Source organism: Triticum urartu, chromosome 3A (genome assembly GCF_056163025.1).
Source record: "Triticum urartu cultivar PI428250 chromosome 3A, HENAU_Tu73, whole genome shotgun sequence".
Taxonomy (NCBI): Eukaryota; Viridiplantae; Streptophyta; class Magnoliopsida; order Poales; family Poaceae; genus Triticum; species Triticum urartu.
In genome coordinates, this window is record NC_141875.1 from 664,327,327 (window position 1) to 664,351,158 (window position 23,832).

The window sequence follows — 23,832 nt, forward strand, 5'->3', positions numbered from 1 at the left end:
CAGCGGAAGGAAGCGCTCTTGGCGGCGGCGGCGAGATCGCTTTCTATAGATTATAAAAAAAAACATGCTCCCTCTGTAAGCTAATAGAAGACCTTTTAGACCATTATAGACAATCTAAAATGTATTATATTAATTAAGACCTTTTAGACCACGATAGATAATCTACAATGTCATGTATGTATGTCTCCGTAGCAAACGCAGAGTCTTAGAGCAACTCCAATGGGGCGACCCATTTCGTCCGCCCACGTCCGTTTGGGTCGGCGCGGGCAAAAGTGGCGGCCCAACGCGCCAACCCAAACGGACGCGCGTCCGTTTTTCGTCCGCGGGCGATTCATTTCAGGCCCATTTTTAAGCTGGATTTGCGTCGGCGCGGACACGAGACGGACACGCGCGTGCTCGCCCGCTTTCCTCATCGGGCCCGCTGGTCGGTGGCACATTGGATTCACACCCTCGCCCGCCTGCTACGTCGCTGACGCCGCCGGCCATTTTTTCAGATAAAAATGGATACATAGATAATTCTAGCGTACACAGATAAAAAGAAAAGACCACTACTCGTCGATTTCTGACTCCGACTCGGTAATGTCCTCCTCCGATGTCTGAATGTAGGTGTCCGCATACGCCTTGTCTTCAAAGTCCCAACCCGCCGTTTCTCGTAGCTTCAATTTCAATTGAGCTGCCTGCTTCCGCGAACGCTTGTCCTCCCGATAGGCGGCTCGCTCCCTCCTCCTCGCGTCCCTCTCCAATCTCAATTGCTTGTAGAACTGGCGCTCGTCGATGATGTCCTGCGGGTAGCCTCCACGCCACAGCACCAAGGCTTCCACGTCCTTCTCTGCGATGGCGAGGCGACGCTGCCGCCTCCGATGGGCACGACGATCCTTGTCGGTGAAAAGCCGCGGGAGAGGCGCCGGATCCTGCGCCCGCTGGCTCGACACGTTGGGAAAATACATATCCCGACGAGGCCTCAGGAGGCGCCACGCCGCCGCGTTGTGCGCGCGGGCCGCCTCCTCTGCGGTGTCGAAGGTGCCGAGGGCGAGACGTTTCTCGCGAAACCAGATCTCGGCGGAGAAGGCGCCGGAGCGGCGCTCGCGGACTCCGCGAAAATCCGAAGCGCGTAGGCGGCGGATCGACATGGTGGCGCAGAGGCGGCGAGAGTGGGCGACCGACAGAGTGTGGAGAGAGAGCCTTCTTTTATAGCGAGCGCCGGGCGCGGCGCGCGCGCGAACCTTTCCCGCTGGAGCGTCAAAATCAGGGCGACGGTACGATGTTAAACGCGCGCGGTCATGAAAATGTGTCGGCCCGTTGGGCGCACCGCCGACGCAAAACTAAAAAAGGGCGGACGGCTCCAAAACTAAAAGAGAACGGATGGCGGGCGGGCGGCCCATCCAAACGGACAAAAATGCCGTCCATTTAGGTCGGCCCGCTCTTAGTGGTATTCTCAGTGACTGGGTATTGTACTTAGAAATAAAGGCAAGCCCGCTAGAAGGTGGTGCATGGACGGAAACCGAGCCGGACTCAGCCTAGCGCACCGTCTTAATTCCCAAATCCCAAATAAAGGGGCCAGCCCAGCCCGGCCGGCAGGACCCCAACCAAACAAACCAGCACGGGCTTGAGGGCTTGTGGTCTAGGGTAGGTATCCGCCATGAATCCCCATCCCGCCGCTGCCGCTGCCCCTAGAACATCTTGTACTGGTACATACTTTTGGGCAATCCTGAGGTAGGCTTCGCAAACTGCAGGAGATCCGAATCAGGATTGATGGTTTTCAAATATTTCTATCTTTCTTTGCGAACAAATTTTCGCTACATTACATTTATGCAATAGTTTTTTAAACTTGTTCGCAGAGGCTGATCGACCTCCCGGGATTACTAGGGCTGCTTGACGTCGCCCCTTCCCCAGGTGGTTCCGGCCCTAGGCGTGCTGGCCCGGCCATCCACAAGAAGGCACCACTCGCCGCCACTAGTCCGATTGAGTACCTCCCAGCCGGCGGGGCGGCGGCGCGGTGGTCGCCTGGCAACCAGCCGCGGCAGCAGCAGTAGCTGCCACGGCCTAGCTGGTCCCTCAAGAATCACTACGGCGACCCCCTGTTCGAGATATTTGGGGTGTATGCGAATTTCCCCCTCGTTGGCCAAGTACTGGCCTCCGGCGGCATGGTCACCGACATCATCTGCCAGCTCCAAACTGCCAAGCCGTTTTACTCACAAAGAGCACGATGGGCAATGCAACATCCCGAATCCCAACTTGTTGATTTCAGGGTACGTATGTATGATCTTGCCAAAACTTGCTCATCAGTCTCTTCTAGTTGGTATTTGTCCGGCTCACATATACAGTACTACTATTGCATGTATATATGCAGATGAAGCTGCCTCCGACGGGGCCATCTACTTACATCTCTGCCTGCTCAGGCGTCGCCCTCGGAGTGAAGATGGACGCGTCCAAGAACAATGCCGAGGAGGAGCTATCCAGCCTGGTGCTGGACTGGGACGACGACTCGCCAATGTCTGACAAATGCAACACCGTCTCCATCGAAACAAGCAAAGGCGTCGTAGACGTGGTCTGCGCGGTGATAAGTGACGCCGTCGAGCTCGGCCTGTGCATCCGGAATTCCGGATGTGCATACCCTGTCAGCCTGTAAGCTCTGCCAGTGTATACGGTTCCATCACCGCGCGCACAGACACGTTTGATCCCAAGATCACCATATTCACCAGAGATGCCAAGTCGGCCATCAATCTTCTTCGGCGTGTTGCCCATCCGGTACCGCACTTTCTGTGCGCTGAATCATACCGCCATGTGACCCTCCCATTGGCGCGGACTTTTCTGGCCGTGCCGACTCAGGCGACGCGCGTTGATTTTGAGTGGGAGCTGGCGATGGCAGGGGGATCGGAAACCATCAGTGTCACGCAGTCCATTCCTATCGATGCCGAGGAAATTAGGACCCCGTGGGTCAAGCACGGAGACTGCTATACTAGCCTGTCCATGTGTGTTCACTGGGCTCGCTAGTGTGCACTACATATGATATGATGCTCAGGCATGGCCCAAGATGGCTAATCAAACTACATACTCAAAATGTTGTGCGCGCTTTTTATTCCTGTGGATCTACATACCCAAATGCTACATGGTGCTCAGGCATTGTTTCCGTATCGCGCGGAAATGCCTGAAAACACCAGCTGGATGCGAACCAACAATTGCAATCACAACCCAATTGTCCGGCCTGAAATCGGCGTGCCACAACGAATTTCTCTGTCCCATGCGGCATGCTGGAGTCGATGTGGATTTCCTCTGGCACTAGAGAGTGATACATTGTGTCAGAAATGAACAAAGCCTTCCGACCGGTATATAAAGTAGCATGACATTCAGTGTCCTATGGGGTTTACCTCCTCGGGTCTCCTCTAGTGCATCGAGTGCAACTGCATGCAACTTTGTAAGAGTTTTCAATGAAATATGACAGTTTATTCGCCAGGGATTTGTAAATCTATTTATTTTACTATATCTTATCATTCACGCTTATATAATCGCACAACAGGGGTACCTGTCACTACATTCCTCCCTATAATGTCATGAAAATCATCATGGGAGTAATTCTCAGGATCGTTGTATTACGTTCGTAGTTAACAGCTCTATATCTTATTTAATCGTGAGACACGCACATATATTGTCGCCGACGGACAGCATAGTTGCGATGTTGTACGTGAGCCCGGTCAAGAAAAAGATGCAACGGTACTCTTACTACACAGTGCATGCCAAATCACACGATCCAACCAAAACATCAAAATCGGCAGCTATGCATATCTTGGACCAACACAACGCGTCACTCGCTTCAACAAACCAAAGCCGGCATGAATGGCATAGCCATAAGCATACCTCTGGAGTTCCCAAGGCAGGCCACCGGTTCCCAAACATATCGATCATCTGCATCAGCGTTACATTGATCCGATCCATATGGTTGTAAGAATCCACCTGCACGTGGAAGATGATGAGAGGGTCTGACAGTGGAGCTGCTTGAGATCCAGCCTAATCATATATTCGGTGCGGCAGTCCAGCTTGCCATGCCTGCCTGCTGCCGTTCTGGGCTGGTGGTCCTGGTGAACATTCCCCTGTTTCCAGCCACTTCATTCACGGCCATGGGACATTTGGTATGACATCATTTATCGAGAAATTTTTAGAGAATGAGCCTTCTATTAATGTGAAGACTCAGATGCTCTTTGGCCACCTAGAGTCACTCAATCATCTGGATTGTTCTTCATTAACAGGCCACTGGCAGATCCACCATTCCAGCCATATAGCAATGACCTACATAGTGTGCATAGGTACGATCAAATGTATGTTAAGTATCAGAACAGTAATTCTGATAGATGAATCAGTTACTGCAAAAATGTCAATACATGAGGTTCAACTGTTCTTCAATCACCTACATAGTTTACATAGGTAAAGTCAAATGTATATTAAGTCTGCTCTGAGCTAGAATCCTGCCACCATTTATTTTTTGGGTGTGTTGTTTCTTTAGAATTCTGGAGAACTATCATGCAGCTGACTCGTTTTAGAGGGGATATCAGTATGTTGTCCTTCTCTGAATGCTGGTCTAGGGGTGATAGTTTTGCTGCTATTAATATTATGCATGCAGCTGGTTTTTGGACTATCTGGAATTTAAGGAATGACATGGTTTTCAACCACAATCCTTGGCCTGGTCTACAGGTTTTTTGGCGCGGGACGGCAGCAAGTCTTTCTCTATGGGAGCGGCTGTCCTCCGACTGTGTGAAATCCCAACTGCAAAACATGGCGTAAAAGCTGAAAAAGAAGACAAGGGAGCCGCCGCTACTGATGTGGCCAGACCCAGGCTGATTGAGTCGGGGGCAGGGGCTAATCTACTGGGGGGCTTTAACAGGCTCAAGTCCCCCTCCAGCACTGTAAAATTTGTATCTACTACTAATTTTAAGGCCCAGCCCAGCTACTTGCAGGCCCAGTTCAACACATATTTGCACGACCCAGGCAGCCCAGCCCCCCCTCCATTTTTTTTCTAGCTGCGGTTATGTAATATGTGTGTGGGAGCTCTGATAGTTTCAGATTTGTATCTGTGCTGCTAGAGTCGCTGCATTAGTTTACCTCTGTTTGTTTCAGTTTCTTTTGTTATGTCCTACTAGTTTTATTTAGTCCTTGTTGAGGTAGCGGTGGGGCTGTCCTCCGCGTGCTGAATTGGTGTTTGTAAGACAATTTGGTTTCTTTGCTATGCAATGGAACCAGAGCCCTGGTGCTCTTTTCCTCGAAAAAATGTATATTAAGTAGTATCAGAACACCAATTCTGAAAGATGGATCCGTTACTGCATTAAATATCAGAGGAAATGGGAACACATCTCAGTTCTACTGCTCTTCAGCTAACGTGCAAAATAAAAAGCAAACCACAAGCCCTTTAAGAGGACATAGATAAAAGTAAGCATGTATCACTTCTATGCCAATAGGTGCAAGTAACACAAAGCAATTTGAACATACGAACCTTGGGTCATGGCTTTTCTCTACTTATAGCTGGGGGCAAAACTATGGAAAATTTCAACTTGTAGCTCTCTAGCTGGAGCAAAAGTATGGACAAGACTAGTCACCTCAGAAGCTTATCTCGCGTCTCTCAGCATAGAACTTTCCAATTGTTGCTTGTGCCTGGGGTAACAGAGCAAGCCACACTCCAGTATCAGCACCTTCTTCGGCTGAAATGTTCCCTTCCCAATCAGTCATGGCAGTCTTTACCCAGCCAGGACAGAAACAGTTAATGTAAATCTTTTGGCCTTCAGACCTGTCAGCAAGCCTCTTAGCCATGAGTCTTGTATACACATTAACAGCAAGCTTTGAGATAGAATAGTCCGTGTACATCTGAGGCCACTCAATGGAGGACCAACTATTTTGCTTCACTTGTTCAAGGAATTTAGTGACCATCCCATCAATCAATTCCTCAGATAAGCAATCATCAGTTAATAGTTGCTCTCTTAGGATCGCATCGCCGATTTTCTGATAGGTTAAAAAAGCGAAAAGACAAGTCAAGGAAAATTCAGAATGGGTCACTTGGGAAAAAAGAAGTTAATGGTGAAACTTACATTGCGCCTGCCATTGGCCCTACCAAGCCTTGAGCTCACATTCACTATCCGGGCACCATACGGAGAAGGTTTCAGTAATGGTAGCATGGCTTCAATCATCCGCTTTGTACCAAAATAATTTGTCTCAATTACTTGCTCTGCAAATTCAACAGAGTTATCTGCTCCTCTGTTGAAGTTTACACCTGCATTGTTAATCTGTAGCTGGGTTACCAGAGATATTCAGACGGGCACCCATGGTTTTCAACTATGTCCAAGCTATTTTCTGCCCATGTCCAAGCTATTTTCTGCTAAATATTCAGACTTCTATGCATGGTAGTAGGAATTTTTTGAACATAAATATTCAGATCTTAATGCAGCTTAGGCAATTAGGCACCACTACTCTCAGCCGCTCCATCACTCAATTGGATAGAGATGAAATAAAATTGAAACCACAGCCGTGTATGAAATTGTCGAAACCAAATTGAAGCGTTCCATGGTACTCCGTATAGAGGAAGAGCATGGCAGTTGTGGAGGCTCACAAGGACATGGATGCCGCCGTGGGTCCGCGCCGTCCAGGCGGCGAAGGCCTCCACCGACGCGGCGTCCGCCACGTCGAGCTGCCGCCACTCCGCGCTCGTGCCCTCCTCGCGGAGGATCCTCTCTGCGGCGTCCCTGCCTCGCGCGGCGTCGCGCGAGGCGAGGACGACGTGGAGGCCGTGGCGCGCGAGCTGGCGGGAGATCTCGTAGCCGATGCCGTGGCTGGCCCCCGTGACCACCGCCACGGCGCGCGCCGGCGCGAGGTCGTCCCACCACCGCTGGTGGGGCTCGTAGGGTACGGCGCGGAGGAGCGTGACCTCCCGCCGCCGCTCCTCCCGGCGCTCCCTTGCCGCCGCCTTGCCCCTCTTCCCCATGTATCTCTCCCTCTGCTGTACTGTGTTCGCCGGAATCGAACTCAGATAGGGGTGTTTTTTGGGACCACAGCCCCAAGACCATTAAGCCCAACAGAAAAGAGCAAATAAGAGTCCATGGGCTTGTTTAAGGTGGGCCGTTAGCCTGGTCAGCTAAAAAAATAGATGCTTCAACTTGAATTTATGTTAGTTTAAAAATATACTCGAATTTATGTAAATAAAAAGATGGTCGCTCAAATACTTTTTTTTTGCGGAAAGATCAGAATTATTATAGAAGTCATTGGAAGTACAAGGCATCTCAAGCATAATAAAAATTACATCAAGATTCCGAGACCACCGAAAGAGTACTACTGCCGCCAGAACGAGCCCTTGTCATTGTCACTGCTTCCCTATTGGAGACGGCTTGACCTTGTCGATGACAAATGGGAAGTCTGCGTGCACATGCCCCTAAGGACCAGCACCCTGAACAATTACATGAATCTAAAGCACCTGACACCAAATCTCGTCACATGACAAGAAACCCTAACCTCACCGTCCGAAGTAGACGGCAGGAATGTACGTCAGAGCTCCGTCGAACAAGAAGTGTCGTCATCTGCCCGAGCACCGCACCTGCGAGGACTAAAAACCCCTAACTTAAACTACTAACCAGAGCGAAGGAATCGAGATTCTCCTCCCCATCACCGGCCGCCGAAGCAGCATGCAGAGGGGAGACAAATCTACAGGCTCGCTGGTGAAGTCTAAAGGAGAAAGTTTTCTCTAGCCGCCTAGGGTTAGGGGAGAAAAGGAGAGAAGGTTGGTCGCTCAAATACTAATGGCAGAAGAAAAGTGATGAAATTTCTCAAGAAAGAAAATGAAGTGATAAACATATGCCATGAAGGTGGCGTCGTGTGCCCCTTGATGGCATGTCTTTTTTATAAGTACTCCATCTGTTCATAAATATATGATGTAGTGGATATTTCAATATGAGCTGGAATGAATGAATAATACACTAATACTACAAGTCTATATATATATATTCAATTTGCAAAAAAAGGCAATGCAAAGGTTACAGGATTCATGGTGATTTTTTCCTTTCTGCAAGTGTGTCGTCTCATATTTTTTGAACACAGTACAGACGCAAGTGTTTATATACACAGGCACACGTACACCCTACCCTTATGAGCACCTCCAAAAGACTGAGGCGGCATATCATCTTAAAATTTAACATCTCCTCCCACTGAATGCGCATCACCACAAATTCTAAAATAAATCTAGAAATAAATGCGAGGATTAGGATTTGAACTCTGGTGTGCTGGGAATACCACAGTCCCTCTAACTATCCAACCACAGATTGATTCGTGTGTGTTGTCTCATATTATACCCATGTGTGAGCATGATTGTAACCTTACTATTCCTGTTTAATACTATAAGCTTTCTTCTACACCTAAAGAAAAGATAGAACCTCTTATATTTGCGAACGGTGGGAGTACTACATTTTCTCGTTCTTCCATCATATAATTGGTTAGTATTTGAAGTTAGAACCACATAAATAGAGTGGGATAGAGTCATTATGTAAGTACATAATAGCAAGCTGTGTATATTCACCACTTCAGCATACAAGCTCGTGTCTAGTCGCACGTGTCGACTGAAACGAAGTACAACTGATCTTATTCATACGTGAGAGGGTCCGGGGTGGAACGTGTATACTTGGATGCGGTGCGTATGCGTTGATACATCGCTAGCCGGATGGATTGGTCGATGGATTGATCGGGAATCAGAGCCCCTGGGTGGTGCAGTCGGTGGCGCAGAAGACGGCGTTGTTGGTGCATCCGAGGTAGCAGATGGGCATGGTCCCTCCCGTGGACGTGTTGTAGCAGTCGAGGAGGCACGATGCGACCTTCGTCCCGCACCCGCCCATGCACTGCGTCAGCCCCGCTGGCTGGGCCCGGCCGCCGCGGCGACCGCCGGCAGCAGCCGCGCTCATCTCGTAGCCACCAGCGGCCGCGTCGACCGCGGCGGCGCCCGTGGCCACCAGCGCCAGCAGGAGCAGCACCGCGGCAGCTGCCGTCGTGGTCGTGGCGCCGGTGCGTGCCATACTTGCGTCTGCGTCCGTGCGTGCGTGCTTCTTGTCTTGTCTCGGGTGTGCGGTGTGGTGAGATGCAGAGGTGTGCTGGGTTGGATCGCTTATATAGGTGCTGCAGAGCATCGGGAGGGAGGGTGCGGGTGCAAGGGAGGAATGTATGAGCTCTGTCTCCGTGGAGCAAGCAACGGAGGCATGCGATGCAAACGCAGTATGTGTGAGCAATAGAAACCGGCCCTTTTCTTGTCGAACTGCACTACTGATTTTTGCAGATAAGAAATTTCCGTAATACATAGCTTTATTTTCAAATCCCACTGTCAACAAATATTTTACTTTATTTTTTAAAATTCATATAATATAAGCTGCGTGCTCTCAGGGATGCTTTTTCCGGCTGTTCCCCCCGGCTCAAGACCAGGGTGATGAAAGATAGGCTGCTGGACTCGGTGATCGCCCCCCTGGGCATGAAGCCTGTGTCCGATCTGCGGGCTGCCACTTCCATCCCTGCTGCCCCGGTGACCGCGAACGACGATGTTTAGCTCGGTCTTCTGTCGCACGTCCGACGGCGCGTGTTCCCGCTGGGGGAGCCTCCTTGGCCTCGTCGCCTCCATGCATGTAGCTCGTGTAGTCTGCATTTGCGTGGATGGTTGTATCCTTTCCCTTTTTCTCATGTGTCATAGTGCTCGCCTCTTCTGTCTGGGTGTTGGCTGTTGTAATGGGTAGTTCTCTTGTTCTGTCTCTCTGTCTGTTATCCTGGAACGTCCAAGGCCTGGGAGACAAAGATAAATGTCGTGTTGTTAAAAACTCCGTTTGTTGAGCGGATCCCAGCTTTGTTTGTCTTCAGGAAACCAAACTCGCTCAGCTCGACTCCCGCAAAGCTGTCTCGTTCCTCCCTGGGCGTCTATCGCAGTTTGTTGCCAAACTTGCCGATGGCAGCCGTGGAGGGGTGCTTACGGCCTGGGATCCCTCCTCCTTCTCTCTTGTCTCCTCCTTGGAGTCCGCCTTCTCGCTCACGGTCATCCTTGCCTGTGCATCCACGGGGGAGCGTCTCACGCTGACAAACGTTTACGTGCCCTCAGACCACTCTTTTACGATGGATTTTGTTGACGACATGCTCACCCTCCCTCCTAGCGTTTCGGGGGCTTGGCTTGTGGTCGGGGATTTCAACCTCATTCGTCACCGCAGCGAGAAGTGTGGGGGGGTTTTTCACGCCGGGCACGCGTCCGTTTTCAACTCGCTTGCGCTTCATGAGCTGCGCCTCTCTTACCGTCTTTTCACTTGGTCGAATCGTCAAAACCCGCCGATCCTGGCTAGGCTCGACCGGGCGTTTTTCGACAACTCCTGGGACGTCGCCTTCCCAGACACAAACCTTCAGTCGCGCCCCCGCACCACCTCGGATCACATGCCGCTCCTTGTCACTACTTATAACAAAATTCCCAAACCGTCGCGTTTTTTCTTTGAAAATGCCTGGCTCCTTGATCAGTCCTTCCTCCCTACCACTCTCCTCGCCTGGTCGGGTACGGTCCGTGGCTCTAGCGCCGCGGGTGTTCTGGCCGCCCGGAAAAAAGCATTCAGGTACGCCGCCAAGGTATGGAAAAAGCAACACCGGTTCATCCCCACCTTCGATAACGACTGTCGTTTCTTGATTGATCTTTTCGACTTTTGGGAAGAAACACGTGATCTCTCTACAGCTGAGGCGTCCCTCCGCTCGACGCGCGGCTTGCCCTTGCCGCGTCGGTTCGCCGGCAGTGCGCTCACTGGCGGCAGCGAGGGAAACGCCGGGCGGTCCGCGAAGGTGACGAGAACACCAAGTTCTTCCACGCCTCTGCCTCCACCCGACGACGTCGAAACACGATCGGTGCTCTGGAAGTTGAAGGGGTGCGGGTGGTGGATCATGCTGGCAAGGTCGCTGCCTTGCTGGGCTTCTACTCTAAGCTGCTGGGCCGGCCCAGGCCCCCCACCTGGCGCTTCGATCTGCCGGCGCTCTACGTTGACGCTCCTGTGGTGGACGGGGCGGCGCTGGTGGCTCCATTCGACCACGTCGAGATCAAGGCCGCCGTCGACGCCCTAGATCGCACCAGCGCCCCAGGCCCGGACGGGCTGGGGCCTGCCTTCTACAAGGCGGCGTGGATGGAGGTGGCACCGGACATCCACCGCCTCTTCGATGAATTCCATGCCGGAACGGCCCGCCTCGATGGGATCAACAGAGCCTACATCGCCCTTCTGCCCAAAAAACCGGCCGTCCCAACCCCGGCTGACTTCCGGCCCGTCTCGCTCCAAAACGACGACGTCAAGATCCTCTGCAGGGGGCTCACGACGAGGCTTCAGCAACAAATCGCCCTCCTGATCGACGAGGATCAATCCGGCTTCGTGCGAGGCCGCAACATCTTGGAGAATTTCGTGTATGCCACGGAGCTGGTGCAGTGCTGCCACAGGCGGCGCGCGCCGGCCGTGGTGTTGAAGCTCGACTTCGCCAAGGCGTTTGACTCCATCAACTGGACTAGCTTGCGGGCTATCATGGAGGTGCGGGGGTTCCCGCCGCTCTGGTGCGCTTGGATGGACTCGTTGTTCCACTCCTCGCGCTCGGCCGTCCTCCTCAACGGTGTGTCGGGTAGGTGGTTCCAGGTTGGCTGCGGCCTACGGCAGGGGGATCCCATTTCCCCCTACCTCTTCATCATCGTCGCCGACGTCCTTCAACGTCTCATCCGCCACGACGAGGAGCTGCGCCACCCCCTGCTGCCGGACGCCCCGGCGGTGGTGCTCCAGTACGCCGATGACACCCTGATTATCATGAGGGCGTGCGGGCGGGGGGCGGCGCGCCTAAAGCTGCTTCTGGACCAGTTCGCAGAGGCCACCGGGCTGGTGATCAACTTCGCCAAAAGCACCCTCGTCCCTATGCATGCCGATGTCGACGTGGTGGAGCAGGTGGTGGCTGCCCTGGGGTGCACCGCCGGCGTGTTCCCGCAGTCGTACCTGGGCCTGCCTCTGTCGTGCGAAAAACTGCGCTTCGCCGACTTCTTGCCCATGATCACGAAGGTAGATAAATACCTTGCCGGATGGGCTGCTCGCCTTCTCTCGCCTACTGGGCGGCTCGTCCTCATCAACGCCGTCCTCGACGCCCTGCCAACCTACGCCATGGCGGCGCTGCTCCTGCCGCCTGCTGTCATCCATGCTCTGGATTGGCTCCGTCGCGCGTTCCTCTGGAACGTCGCTGAACGGGCTTCCGGCGCACAATGCCTGGTCGCATGGCGGCAGGTCTGCCGTGCTAAAGCCGAGGGTGGCCTGGGTGTGCGTGACCTGGCCACCCAAAATGAGTGCCTCCTTCTCAAGATGATACATCGGCCGCATGCCTCGCCACGGTCGAGATGGGCGTCGTGGGTCTGGGCTGGCGCAGCCGGTCACTCTCTCCTCTCGCGCGGCGAGTTGGCGCTGGGCGAGCACCGGGCCTCCATTGTCAAGTTGTTGCCGCTCTACCGATCCCTTACAAGGGTGGACGTGGGGGATGGCAAGTGCTGCTCCTTTTGGTGGGACTGTTGGCTTCCCTGTGGCGCAATCGCCTCGGCCTTCCCTGCTCTCCTCTCGCACGCTGTCGAGGTCGAGGTCACAGTGTGGCAGGTGAGGCGGGACGGGCTTTATAGCTTTCTGGTCCCAAGACTCACGGCCGTGGGGGCGCGCAAACTGCGGGAGGTTCAGAGGCTGCTGGGCGAGGCGCCGCGCCGTGATGGCACCGATGAGCGTCAGCTGATCCACGCTCGGGCGCACGCGGAGGGCTTGTCCTCCAGTTCGGTCTACGCCCTCCTGCGGTTTGGCGGGGTCACCGTCCCCTTCGCCGCTATGATCTGGGGTGCGCGAGTGCCGTCCAGAGTCAAAGTGTTCTGCTGGCTGCTGGTTCAGAGACGCATCCACACGCGGGACGTCTTGCTTCGGAAGTGCATTCTTGCTGCCGATGAGGCTGGCTGCCCCCTGTGCCCTGCCGTGCTCGAGACTGCAGACCACCTGATGTTTACCTGCCCGTTCGCGGCAGGGTTCTGGCACAAAGTGGGGGTGTGCGTGGACGGGGCGTAGGCTTCCAACCTGAACACCCTCGCTAGGGCGGCAAGAAATGTGGTCGCCTCTGAGGGGGAATTTGTGATGTTGTGCTGCTGGCAGCTATGGAAGCATCGCAACGCCGTGGTCTTCCAGCGGCTGGTGCCGTCCTTGGCCAGGGCCCGTCAGTGCTGTAGAGAGGATGCCGATCTGTGGCGTGTGCGCTTGCAACAAGACTATCGGGCTCACGTCGACTGCTGGCTTATGGCCCTTGCAAACTAGGCTTGTCTCCCCCTCTTGGGTGGTTTGTACCCTTGTTTATCTTGTCCTGTCTGTAAAAACTCTCTCTATGTAAAACTCTGGAGGCCTAGCCGCCGTGATCAATATATTCAGGTGGGGGAAACTCTCCCCCCCCTCCCGGTGAAAATTCAAAAAAAAAAAGATGTTTCACATCCTTACTTTAGCAAACGTTCCCCTTTTCCATTTGTGAAAACAAAACTTCTGTGAAGCACTTCTTTTTGGGGAGGGGGGGTTGCTATGTTTATGCTGGTCGATCCAATGTTACAATCGGATGTGTGCAGTGCTCTAATATCTTCTCAATCTAGCTCGTGAAATTCACTCGGTATTTAGCATGTTTTTGCTACCACGCGATACTATTTTTTTTTTGAATTTTCACCGGGGGGAGTTTTTCCCCACCTGAATTGTATTCATTTTTTGCCTATAGACTTTGTAGCCTAATACAAGATAGGGTTCAAGTGAACCAGAAGAACAGGGGGGCACAGGAAGAGAGATAAAGTGAAAAAACACAAGGTGGAGGGGGGGCACAACACAACGGGGGGCACCCCCGAGCACTCGACTGCAACAGTCAGCCGAGACCAAACCATGACACTGTACCGTCGACGCAATCGAAAGGCGCCAGCCAACCAGGACTGCATAATGCCGAGACACTACCGATGTTATGGGGTACAGACTGCACAACGCCGCGACACCACATGTGTCATGGGGTACAGAACGCGATACTATTTACTCCGTGGTTAAATAGTTTGGGGCTTGGGGTCCCTAATATTCAGGGGATTGACAGTTCAAAAAAAATATTCAGGGGATTACCATCTGCCTACTAGGAATTTGGATCAAAAGTTACTCTGAGTTGATCTGTGAGGAGTAGTTGACCACTAGTGTGGATTCATTTCATGGCACAGAGCAAAAGGACATAACATTTTGGCAAAGTGTGCATGATTGGTTTCATGAACAGAAGTGATCCATGTCCGTAATAAAGTCGCTAGCCCATCGATGTTACATCATTCAAGAAGACTCAGTTAGTCCTAACAAGTGCAAAACCGTTGGCCAAATGGCACATCACTCCTTGAGCTTGTAAGTTTCGTGGCTTGTTGCTCTATAGCTACAAGGAAGAAGTCTGAGGACATCATGACCAGAAGGCAGAGCTAGGTGCCAAACCCTACGAGGTCAAAGAGGAAAAGAAGGCGGAAAGGTTTGGCATGTTCATGGACAAGTAAAACAAGAAGCTCAATCTCGAGGAGAAGAAGCTTATGATAAATGCCATTATCGAGGAGCCCAAAATGTTTATCGTGAAGGCGCCAGACTTGAATCCTGATGCGGCCAAGTATGTGCAAGATCACTGTGCTACCATGTTGAAGCTCTTAGTGCAAATGGATGGTGAAAAGGAGGCCAAAAATTAAGGCCTTTGGCACGGACAACTAGACTTGGAGTTTTTGGGATCGATGGATGTAAAAACTGGTTGAACATCTGGTGCTTTTGGTTGCGATTGCATATATTTGCAGCTATTTAAATGTATGGTTAAATTATGACTGATGTAGATATCCATGTTAAAGGGGAAGCCGGATAAATGACAAATATTTGATGCCTACGGTTGAACGACCGACACCCTGTCTACTATCTGCGAACAGGTCCGAACGTATTATGTGGATATTTGGTGATATCCATTTAACACATCTCCAAAACGGATCTGTAAATCGTTCGTAAATGTACGGTCTGAACACTTTTGGACATCCAACAATGATTGTTTGGTGCCTATAATTGAATGACGGCCCCTACTTTCGTTTTGTTTGTTTGGGAGTTGGGTTAGAGTTGGATGGATGCTTATATTTTTCGACATCCAACAGAACGTTTATATTTTTCTTCTATTTTCCGTATTTTTTATCTTCTTTTTCTTTTTCTCTTTTTTTATATTTTTCTTAAATTTTTACACCAAAACACCCCCCACAAGGCCGAAATGCAACGCAGGCCGGCCCACTCATATATGGCAATAATCGCTCTATCTCTCTATCACTTCTCCAATTTCTTAAAAACCTGGTGGGCGCTGCGATCATGAGGCTTCTTCGTTTTTGTTGATCCGTCGGTGTCGGCATTTTTTCTTTTGCTTTTCTCTGTCGTTTCTTTTGGGCGTGACTGTACTGCTTCCGCCCCAGCATCTATCCATGTATGGTTCGGTTGGTTGCTTTGTATACAAAGCGGGGAAACCCTTTTTCGATAATCGGTAATTTTTTTTAAAAAAAACTTCTCCAGTTCCCTCAAAAAAAAAAAATTCGCCAGTTCGCCCTCTTCTCTCCCAGCCTCCCAGCTCCCACCGCGCCTCCCGCCTCGACAAATCCCCCTGCTCCCGGCCGTCGCCGCCACCATCTGCTGCCGGCTGTGCGCCCCTGCTCCCGGCCCCGGCCGCCATAATCTTCCTCCGGCAGTGCGCCCTCCGCCATCTCCACTTCCTGAACCATGCGATGCGCGTGGCAATCTCATACGAGAGCTGCGCGCGGGCCGCCCTCCTGGTGGACGACCACGAGCCACACGGTCGTCGCGAGCATGAGCCCTGATCAGATGTGCTGAATGTGGCTAAAGTTCAGGTTGAACTGGCTGCAAATTTTAGCGCATACCAGCCAGGTATGATGCTTTTCGCATATCAACTTAATGTGTCGCTTTACTGATTAGCTGAACCTAGATTATATATCCATTATTCCTAGAGAATGCATAGCACGGTATTTGTCAGGATGGATTTACAAATTAGCTGAAGTCTCGTGTGCTCGCTGAACCTGGTATGAAACTAAACAGAAATCTGAACATAACAAACAGGTGTAAACATCTTAAAGTGCTCTTTTATCGGACAATGAACAGAGTCAGCACCTCTCCTGAACAGAAAGCAAAATGATCTCTGAATAAATCCACACTGCACGTCGACATATGGTTCACCAAAATGTAACCTCGGATTTGTGCCAAATACTAAAATCCAGTGCCAAATCAAATACACAAACCAGAGTTCACTGCACAAACGTGCATCTGCTAAGAAGTTGTCGATTGACCTCAGTTCGCGTGAAAGTTGTCCATTTCCTAGTACGTCCCTCATATGGGGTTTTCATTGCTGTCCTCACTAGCAAATGGTTCATCTTCATTGTCGATGGCCATGATTGACACTGTGTACTCTTGTCCGATTACAATCCTAAAAGATAAAGTTATTTAGTATTATGCGTTTGGCATCACAAGAAATGGTAATGATATTAAAAGGTGTGGCACATCCTATAAAAAAGGCAGAGTGCACGCATATACGATGCAGAGGTTGAAGATTAAGTATCTTTCATCAAGAAAATAAACATCCTATTCGAACAAACTACAACATTGCCAATCCTTATTCAATCAGAATTTCCGTAAGCCCTGGTCAGATCTCATACGAACTTAGCCTACAAATTCACTCTTTTTTTTGTCTTGGTGCCAAAACTCTATTGTGTTTTACTATGTGACAGAGATCCAACAGTTGTCCGTCAACAAAACAAAACAAATAACATGAAGTTGGTTACCTTCTTGACCCCATGAAACATCCGAGACCCCAAATAGCTCCACCAGAGCCAAAGTTAACGATTCTCTCCAGCCTAGGAACCATGCAGAAATCACTTGCAAAAAAGAAAACCAAAAACATCAGTAAGGAGCAGAGGTGAGAGCAAAGTAAACATGGTTCATAAGGCTAAATTTCTTTTGTTTTGTGTGGTAGCTGGAAGGTTTGGGTTGTGTGAGCGTTAAGTGGCAAAAGCATGTTTGAGCCTGTTTTTGTTTCTTGGATGCTGTATTGTTTGATAGTGGAACTTGACCCGAAAGTCGTATGAAAAAGTGAATATGTGCAAACTAGGCACCTATATATCACATCTAATACCATATTAAGTCATGAGGATGTTAATAGTTCAAAAAAGCTCAGCCAATATGATACCTGAATTCACTGGAGCTCCAGAAATGAACAGAGCCATCTCTTGAACCTGTAATTAGATATGAGCTATCGGGAAAGGCCATGACAGAAATTACTGGAGACACGAAAGCTTGCATCGTATGAACACAAGCCTTTTCCTCCATGTCCCATATCTGTTGGACAACAAAAGCGCACACACTATTATTAGCAATGTTACACTCGTATGATACCATTGTATTTGTCAATGATAATGGCATACCTTAGCTGTGTGGTCATCAGAGCCAGTAATCAAATATTGTCGATCATTACATGTGAAGAAATTGAGACAGTTCACTTTGTCCTGATGCCCAGACAAAGTATATTTTGATTCAGGAGAATCGATGCTCCAAACCTGAACATCAGGTATACGAATTGCAATTAAAGGTTTTTGGATTCCGAGAGAATCATTATTCTCCAAGTCCCTCTATCATACGGTGTACATGCCAACAATTAAGCTACAGGAGCCAAACTGATCAGTTGGCAAAAAGGAGAAACCCATATATACCTTTACTGTGTGATCATCTGAAGCACTTGCAAAGATATTGGAGTCCACTGGGTTAAATGCGACTTGCTGTATAGTATCGGAATGTTCCTGCACGAATGATTGTGTGCAGTCCCAGTCCCAGAGCTTCATATCACGATGAGCCGATGACAATACATATGGATGGGTTGGATGGACGGCCATTGATGTGATGAAGCAATCACTGGCGGCTCTGAAACTCCTGAGTTTTTGTATTTTGTTGTCGTAATTGTACACATGGATCACACCATCAGATGTCCCAGCCACAAACCATTTCTTTCTTGAGATAACCTTAACAGAATGAACTGTATTGAGAAGAGTGATCGTCGTATTAGCATGCAGTGTATGATGATGGGAAATTAGGGAACTTGGTAAACAGAGGAGCCAGAAAGATAGGCTTGCCTTTATTAGACAATGAGTAAGAAGGCATGATTGACTCCTTTGAGACATTAAATGAATCTGTCCGTCTCTGCCGGTAAATATAAATGACAGTGTCAGTTGAATGCAGACCGAGTTTTCATTTGCTAATACAAATTGAGCTTTTTTGTGATATGCATTTGGCAACAGTAATCGGAAAACCGTCATGGGAAAATATATCGTTACAGCCGGTACCATCCGGTATCACCAAAAGGAAAAACATCACCCTTCTTCGATGACAATAAACTTCAGTAATCGCCAAAAATAATGTGTGTGAACTGCAAGCACATGGTAGTATGTAATATAGAAGATAGCATGCATTAACTTGCCTGCGGGTCATAGTTCCATACGCAAACATCTCCGTGCTGATGACTTGTTACAATGCTGTGTGACAATAAGATATTTATCATAATCCAGATTCATTTGAACGGAGGGAATTATTCTGGTGCCCATATTATATATGCCATGCACTCACCATGGCTCGGTGGTCTGTGCATCAAGGGAGCACAGCATGCCATGAGTATTCTTCAGGGATATGATCCATTGATCCTGATCCAACAGAAGACAGGGTCAGCATTAGAAAGAAAAAAGTAGCTCAAAATTGGAGCATGTATGCAGGCAAAAAGAGAACTCTGTACCTTTAGTCTTCTTGAGATTGTCGGCTGCATCGCATGTAGTACCAATTAATAAGATCAGTAAAGCAAATGCATGAAAGGGAAGATAACAAAAAGATATATCAGGGTACAATAGCATAATTCCAGTAGCTTAGCTCTTAGACCATGTGCAGAGACGGACATTACATCTTGTTCGAATGGTAAATATTCCGAATTGTATTGATTAAAAAATGACTGACCTCTGATGTTGTCGGTCCTTGCGAAGCAAAAACAGTTTTCAGCATCACCTCACACACTGCATTCCCTGACTCTTTAGCTTCGTCGAAAAACTTGTCATACTTAGATTGGTCCCTCAAAGTAGGGATGCTTTTATCCCCTGATAGACTACTCTGCAGGATCAGATCGCACTCCGTTTCTTCTGGTAGCCTCTCTTGTTGTTGTGCTGTAACAACGAGAGTGTAAGTAGTGGACTTGGGAGGTACAATTCCATATACTGGGAGACTTGCGAAGCAACGCCAAGGCTTGGTGCTCTTCTTCATAAGCCTGAATACTGCATGTTCATCTGTGTCGGGTTCGACAGGGAAGTGAAGCTCGACAAGGTAGACGTCAAGTAGATCCTGCAGAACAACAACTCATGTTAAGCGAATATTGTAGAGTTAACTTCTCGATGGATACTCCATATGGATGTATCAAATTTGGTCAAGGAATTCTATAACAAGGGAAATATTTTTCGTTTGCATAACTAACTTGACCTCATCCAAAAGCTACGAGCAACCAACAACAAAAGTAAAGGGAAAACACAAAAGCTTAAATTTTAAACATACCATTGTTCCCGTGCTTTCTGTTTCAGTAAGCCTATCAACTACATATTGCGTACTAGTTGGCCTTCTCTTAGGACTGCGTTCAGTGCACTGTAATGCTATCTCAGTGCATACTCTTACTTGTTGTCTCTGTGATTTCTCCAACCTATTGCTCCAACTTTCAAGTACCTGTAAATTTGCAATTATGAATTAGCATTTCTTTTATATAGATAACCCTTTCATTAATGCATCAAGATAATGTATAGGACACCGGAGTTGGCAACAAAAATACGTCAAAGGGATGTTGAGGAGGCACACACTAAAAAAAGAACATAAAAAGAGAGAGAGAAGAGAAAAAGGAAAAGAAAACATTATGGCTTCAACAATAATTTGCAACTCCAACCTCCTATTTCTTGAACAACACCAGGCATCGAAAAAGGTCCTCAACGCAAGGCCTTCAACAAGGAAACAACGTGTCTATGTCGTCATTGTCATCAATCCACTAAAGGTCAGATCAGGATTTTCATCAAGAGACGTCAAAAGAATTCTAAGCACCGTCTTTGACAAAGAGACAACACATGCGTCGTCATTACCAGTGCAACCAGTTAAGGCATGACCTAGAGTTAATATTTAAAAGGCAGCATCATTTGAGATTAAAAAACAGAATAGGTATATTATATTATGTGAGTAGGGTGTTTTGGAGCTCGCGCTCCATGAAGAATTTTGTTTTTGCCATTCTAGATTTTGCCAATTTTCCTTATGCCACTCTAGATTTTGACATTTCACTTTTGCCACTCTTAGTTGTTGACAATTATCACAATTGCCATTCCCGCGGCAAAAGCAAAATTTTCAAAGTGGCAATTTTCATACATTTCAAAAGCTAATAGTGTCAAAAAATGAAATAAAATTATTTTGCTTTTGCCACGGAATGGCAGTTGTGATAATTGTCAAAAGCTAAGAGTTGCAAAAGTGAAATGTCATAATCTAGAGTGGCAAAAAATTTCCCCGCTTCTTTTTTTGATAATTTCGACAGTTAAATTTTAGAATTTCAAAAAATTCTGAGAACATTTCCACATATACATAGGATGTATTCTCTATGTGTATAAAGTTTCATGATAAAACCCTTTAACACGTGAGCTAAAAATATTCGTGGAGGTTAAAAATCCACAAATTTGTTTTTTTTGTGTGTTAGCCCACACGTTAAAATATCTCATCTCGAACTTGCACTGTTCACTGTTAAACCACTTTTTTTTGTACCTCACATGTTAAGTATCTCATCACGAAACTTGATAAAAATTTCAAACCTTCATTTTGTTTCTCCCTTCTCCCATAAGGAAAGAACAAAGGAGTGAGGGAAATCCTAGGATTTTTTTTTTGTTCAGTTGGAGGTAAGGCCGGGTTCACTTCCGAACTTGGCCTATATGTCCGTTCAATTTATGTCAATTATCCAATCTAACCCAAGCTACACTAAGGTTAATTAGTTTTCTAAGTGTTCTTGTTTAGCAGTTGGATGAATTTACCCCTTTCAAATGATAGGAGGTGTGTGTCCATGGCTGAGATGCGGAAGGAGCCCATGGTTTCCCAAGTCATTGCTATATCAGCATTCGGTGTGGCAAAAATAAAAGAGAACCATTATAGAAGGTTATTTGCACTGAATTACTAGCGTCACCGCATGGAAAGTTTCTAAATAGTACTATAAAATAATCCCTCTATTCACTATTATAAGATGTTTTGGATATTTCAATATGCACTGCATACGGACTAAAAGGAGTGAACGAAGACACTAAAATGCGTCTATATACATCCGATTCAGAAAAAAGTTGGAACATCTTATAATAGTGAGCAAAGGGATTATTATATTCTTAAAAATTGCATCAGTCACAGTAAAAGCACACATAATTATATAAAATAAAGCTTTTATCTGGGGATTGCCCATAGTTCTTACTTCATCAACATCACTATAACCTTTTCGTCCGGTCAGTATCTCTGTGATTATTACTCCAAGACTGTACAAGTCATATTTATGTGTAATTATGCCGTCGCCGAATTCTGGTGCTAGATATCCACTGCATGAAAAGGTGCAAGATGATCAATTAATGTGCAGAGATAGTGCATGTAAATCATCACTAGCAAGAAAGGCTGAGTTTTCAAGTAGCTTAGCTAGCTTACAGGCTTCCAGCAAATGTTGTAGCAATAGTGCGGGTTTGCTCTTCCTGAAAGCACCTCGATAGGCCAAAGTCACCAATTTTCGGCACCATTTTAGCATCCATGAGGATATTTGCCGGCTTAAGATCAAGGTGAACAATATCATTTCTGTGAAGGTAACCCAATCCTTGGCAGATTCCTTTTATTATTTTGTAGCGGTCTCTCCATTCAAGTCCACTGGACGCATCTACATAAATTGGACACAAGAAAGGTGGTTTAGTATCTGGAATGAAGTCCTTGATATTCAAACTGTAGTTAGTACATGACATGGAATGTAAAACTGTGTATGAATGTTCATGAACCAAATAATCTTTAGCAAGGAAAATTGTGGCCCTACCGGAGATATAGTTGGAAAGATCCCCCTTGGGTAGAAACTCAAAGCAGAGTAATCTTTCTTGTATGTCAGCCATGACAAAATTTCCTTCATGCGTGGCTACTTGACCTTGTGTGTCGCAGCAATATCCTAAAAATCGTACAACATTTCTGTGCTTCACCTTCATCAGACATTGAATCTCCGTCTGGAATTTATTCTCATACAAATACGTGTTGGACAGCTTCTTCACAGCGACCATGCCATTGTCAAGGACCCCCTGCAGTGCAAGCATGCCTTGCCTCTTCTTAGATTAACTAACTGGGACTAAGGCAAGTAAGACCGGGTCAGTTTCGAATTTCCTTACCTGATAAACCACCGCGAATCCGCCACGTCCAATCTCATGGTCAGCGGAGAAACTCTTTGTGATGTCTTCAAGGAGTGGCAGCGGCAGAGCCCTCGGCTCTTTGGTTTCATCCAACAGCATACACTCCAGGTCGATTCGCGCACTAGCTTGGCGATCCATTGCTGATTAGATAACCATAGTACCCCTGAAACAAGAGCATCTCTTGAGTCTGCGGGTGCCCTCGAAACAAGAGCGCGAGAACGTTTTCATTTCATACAAAACATGATTATAGGTCGGTGCTTGCTCTTCCGTTTTGCGAACAGAAGAAAAACTATCTTCTCAAGGGAAGAGAAAACGGGAATTACCTGGAGGCTGCTACCACTGTACAGAAAGTACAGTAACTCTTCTTCCCTTCCCTCTCAGTAAAGAAAGAAGCAGAATTCGCCTGGAGAAGCCCGGCTGTGTAGCTAGTGATGAAGACGGGTTTCAGATCGATGTTATCCGCAGCTGGGAGACGGACGGGCCGTCTAACGAAACTATCAAACGGAGGAGACAGATCTGCATCTACCTGCCTACATCCTGCTTCCAAACAACTAACCCACCCGCTGTACAATTAATTATTATTATGTGAGATCTTAGATTACCTAGATGAGTGTTTGCTCAAATTTCAAGCAAAAAAGCTAGATGAGTGTTTGCTTATCATTTAGTTCACGATAGACATGTCTATGTGTGACGCACTGAACCGCATTATTATCTTCACAATCTTTTTCTTTCTTTTTGGAAAGCCCCGAATTGCTGAGATGCTTTCTGTCGGTCCGGCATTCTTTAACGCTCCACCAAACCGAGGAAAGAGATGAGAGTCCTTCTTGAATAGGAGTACATCAAATCTGATTTGATTCGTGTATTAAAAAAGGAAATGATTACCCCCCCCCCCCCCCCTCCCCCGTTCTAAAGAAGAGCCTGCCTAACATTGTCGACGACAATTAGGAAATCTCCGTTCACATGCCCCAGGGATCAGCTTCCCAGAGCCGCAGCCGTCATTGTTGAACCCTTGAATCGATCCGGCGCATGTATTGACAACGGGAAACCTTAACCTCGCCGTTTCGAGGAGCCGACATGAACTGCGCCGGAGCCCCATCGAATCCGTCTATATGGACAAACTCAAGGAGGATCAGAGCCTCGTCGAATCCGTCTTGACAGTAATCCGCGAGGACTAAAACACTAACCTATCTCCTAGTCGGGTTGAGGCATTGAGATTCTCCTGCCTAGTACGAACCACCAGACCGGCGGACATAGGGGGATGAATCCATGGGCTTGACGAGTGGTTGTTTCCACCTTAA

The 23,832-nt window shown here is 48.2% G+C and overlaps 5 protein-coding genes across 8 annotated transcripts; 1 reads left to right on the top strand and 4 right to left on the bottom strand.

Moving 5' to 3' along the window:
- Positions 1–548: 548 nt before the first annotated feature.
- LOC147981196 (uncharacterized) lies at positions 549–1,130 on the bottom strand. Its single transcript, XM_087515893.1, has one exon. It carries the CDS (start codon positions 1,128–1,130, stop codon positions 549–551), a length of 582 nt encoding a protein of 193 aa, XP_087372019.1.
- Positions 1,131–3,552: 2,422 nt separating this feature from the next.
- LOC147981197 (short-chain dehydrogenase/reductase 2-like) lies at positions 3,553–7,007 on the bottom strand. Of its 3 annotated transcripts, none has more exons than XR_015598894.1 (4): positions 6,590–7,007; positions 6,072–6,266; positions 5,483–5,985; positions 3,553–4,284 (listed from the first exon to the last, which is right to left on the bottom strand). XR_015598894.1 is itself a non-coding variant. In XM_087513881.1 (4 exons), the coding sequence occupies exons 1-3, from the start codon at positions 6,959–6,961 to the stop codon at positions 5,587–5,589; spliced, it is 966 nt and encodes a 321-aa protein (XP_087370007.1). In that variant the 5' UTR covers positions 6,962–7,007; the 3' UTR covers positions 3,553–4,284; position 5,586. The 3 variants fall into 3 exon arrangements, 2 of the variants coding, with proteins under 2 accessions (XP_087370007.1, XP_087370006.1); XM_087513881.1 differs by having other exon boundaries at positions 5,586–5,985; XM_087513880.1 differs by lacking the exon at positions 3,553–4,284 and having other exon boundaries at positions 5,398–5,985.
- Positions 7,008–8,711: 1,704 nt separating this feature from the next.
- LOC147981198 (uncharacterized) lies at positions 8,712–9,032 on the bottom strand. The gene has a single exon (XM_087517049.1). It carries the CDS (start codon positions 9,030–9,032, stop codon positions 8,712–8,714), a length of 321 nt encoding a protein of 106 aa, XP_087373175.1.
- Positions 9,033–9,436: 404 nt separating this feature from the next.
- LOC147981199 (uncharacterized) lies at positions 9,437–13,079 on the top strand. Its single transcript, XM_087515894.1, has 3 exons — positions 9,437–9,529; positions 9,859–10,809; positions 10,920–13,079. The coding sequence occupies exons 1-3, from the start codon at positions 9,437–9,439 to the stop codon at positions 13,077–13,079; spliced, it is 3,204 nt and encodes a 1,067-aa protein (XP_087372020.1).
- A 3,066-nt stretch (positions 13,080–16,145) lies between these two features.
- LOC147981200 (uncharacterized) lies at positions 16,146–23,174 on the bottom strand. Of its 2 annotated transcripts, XM_087513883.1 has the most exons (16): positions 22,858–23,171; positions 22,514–22,697; positions 22,174–22,426; positions 21,801–22,023; positions 21,577–21,697; positions 19,656–19,820; positions 19,071–19,448; positions 18,856–18,879; positions 18,693–18,766; positions 18,547–18,601; positions 18,203–18,269; positions 17,786–18,105; positions 17,501–17,632; positions 17,266–17,414; positions 16,862–16,954; positions 16,146–16,506 (listed from the first exon to the last, which is right to left on the bottom strand). In XM_087513883.1, exons 2-16 carry the CDS (start codon positions 22,670–22,672, stop codon positions 16,410–16,412), a joined length of 2,310 nt encoding a protein of 769 aa, XP_087370009.1. In that variant the 5' UTR covers positions 22,673–22,697; positions 22,858–23,171; the 3' UTR covers positions 16,146–16,409. The 2 variants fall into 2 exon arrangements, with proteins under 2 accessions (XP_087370009.1, XP_087370008.1); XM_087513882.1 differs by having other exon boundaries at positions 21,801–22,426; positions 22,858–23,174.
- Positions 23,175–23,832: the final 658 nt, after the last annotated feature.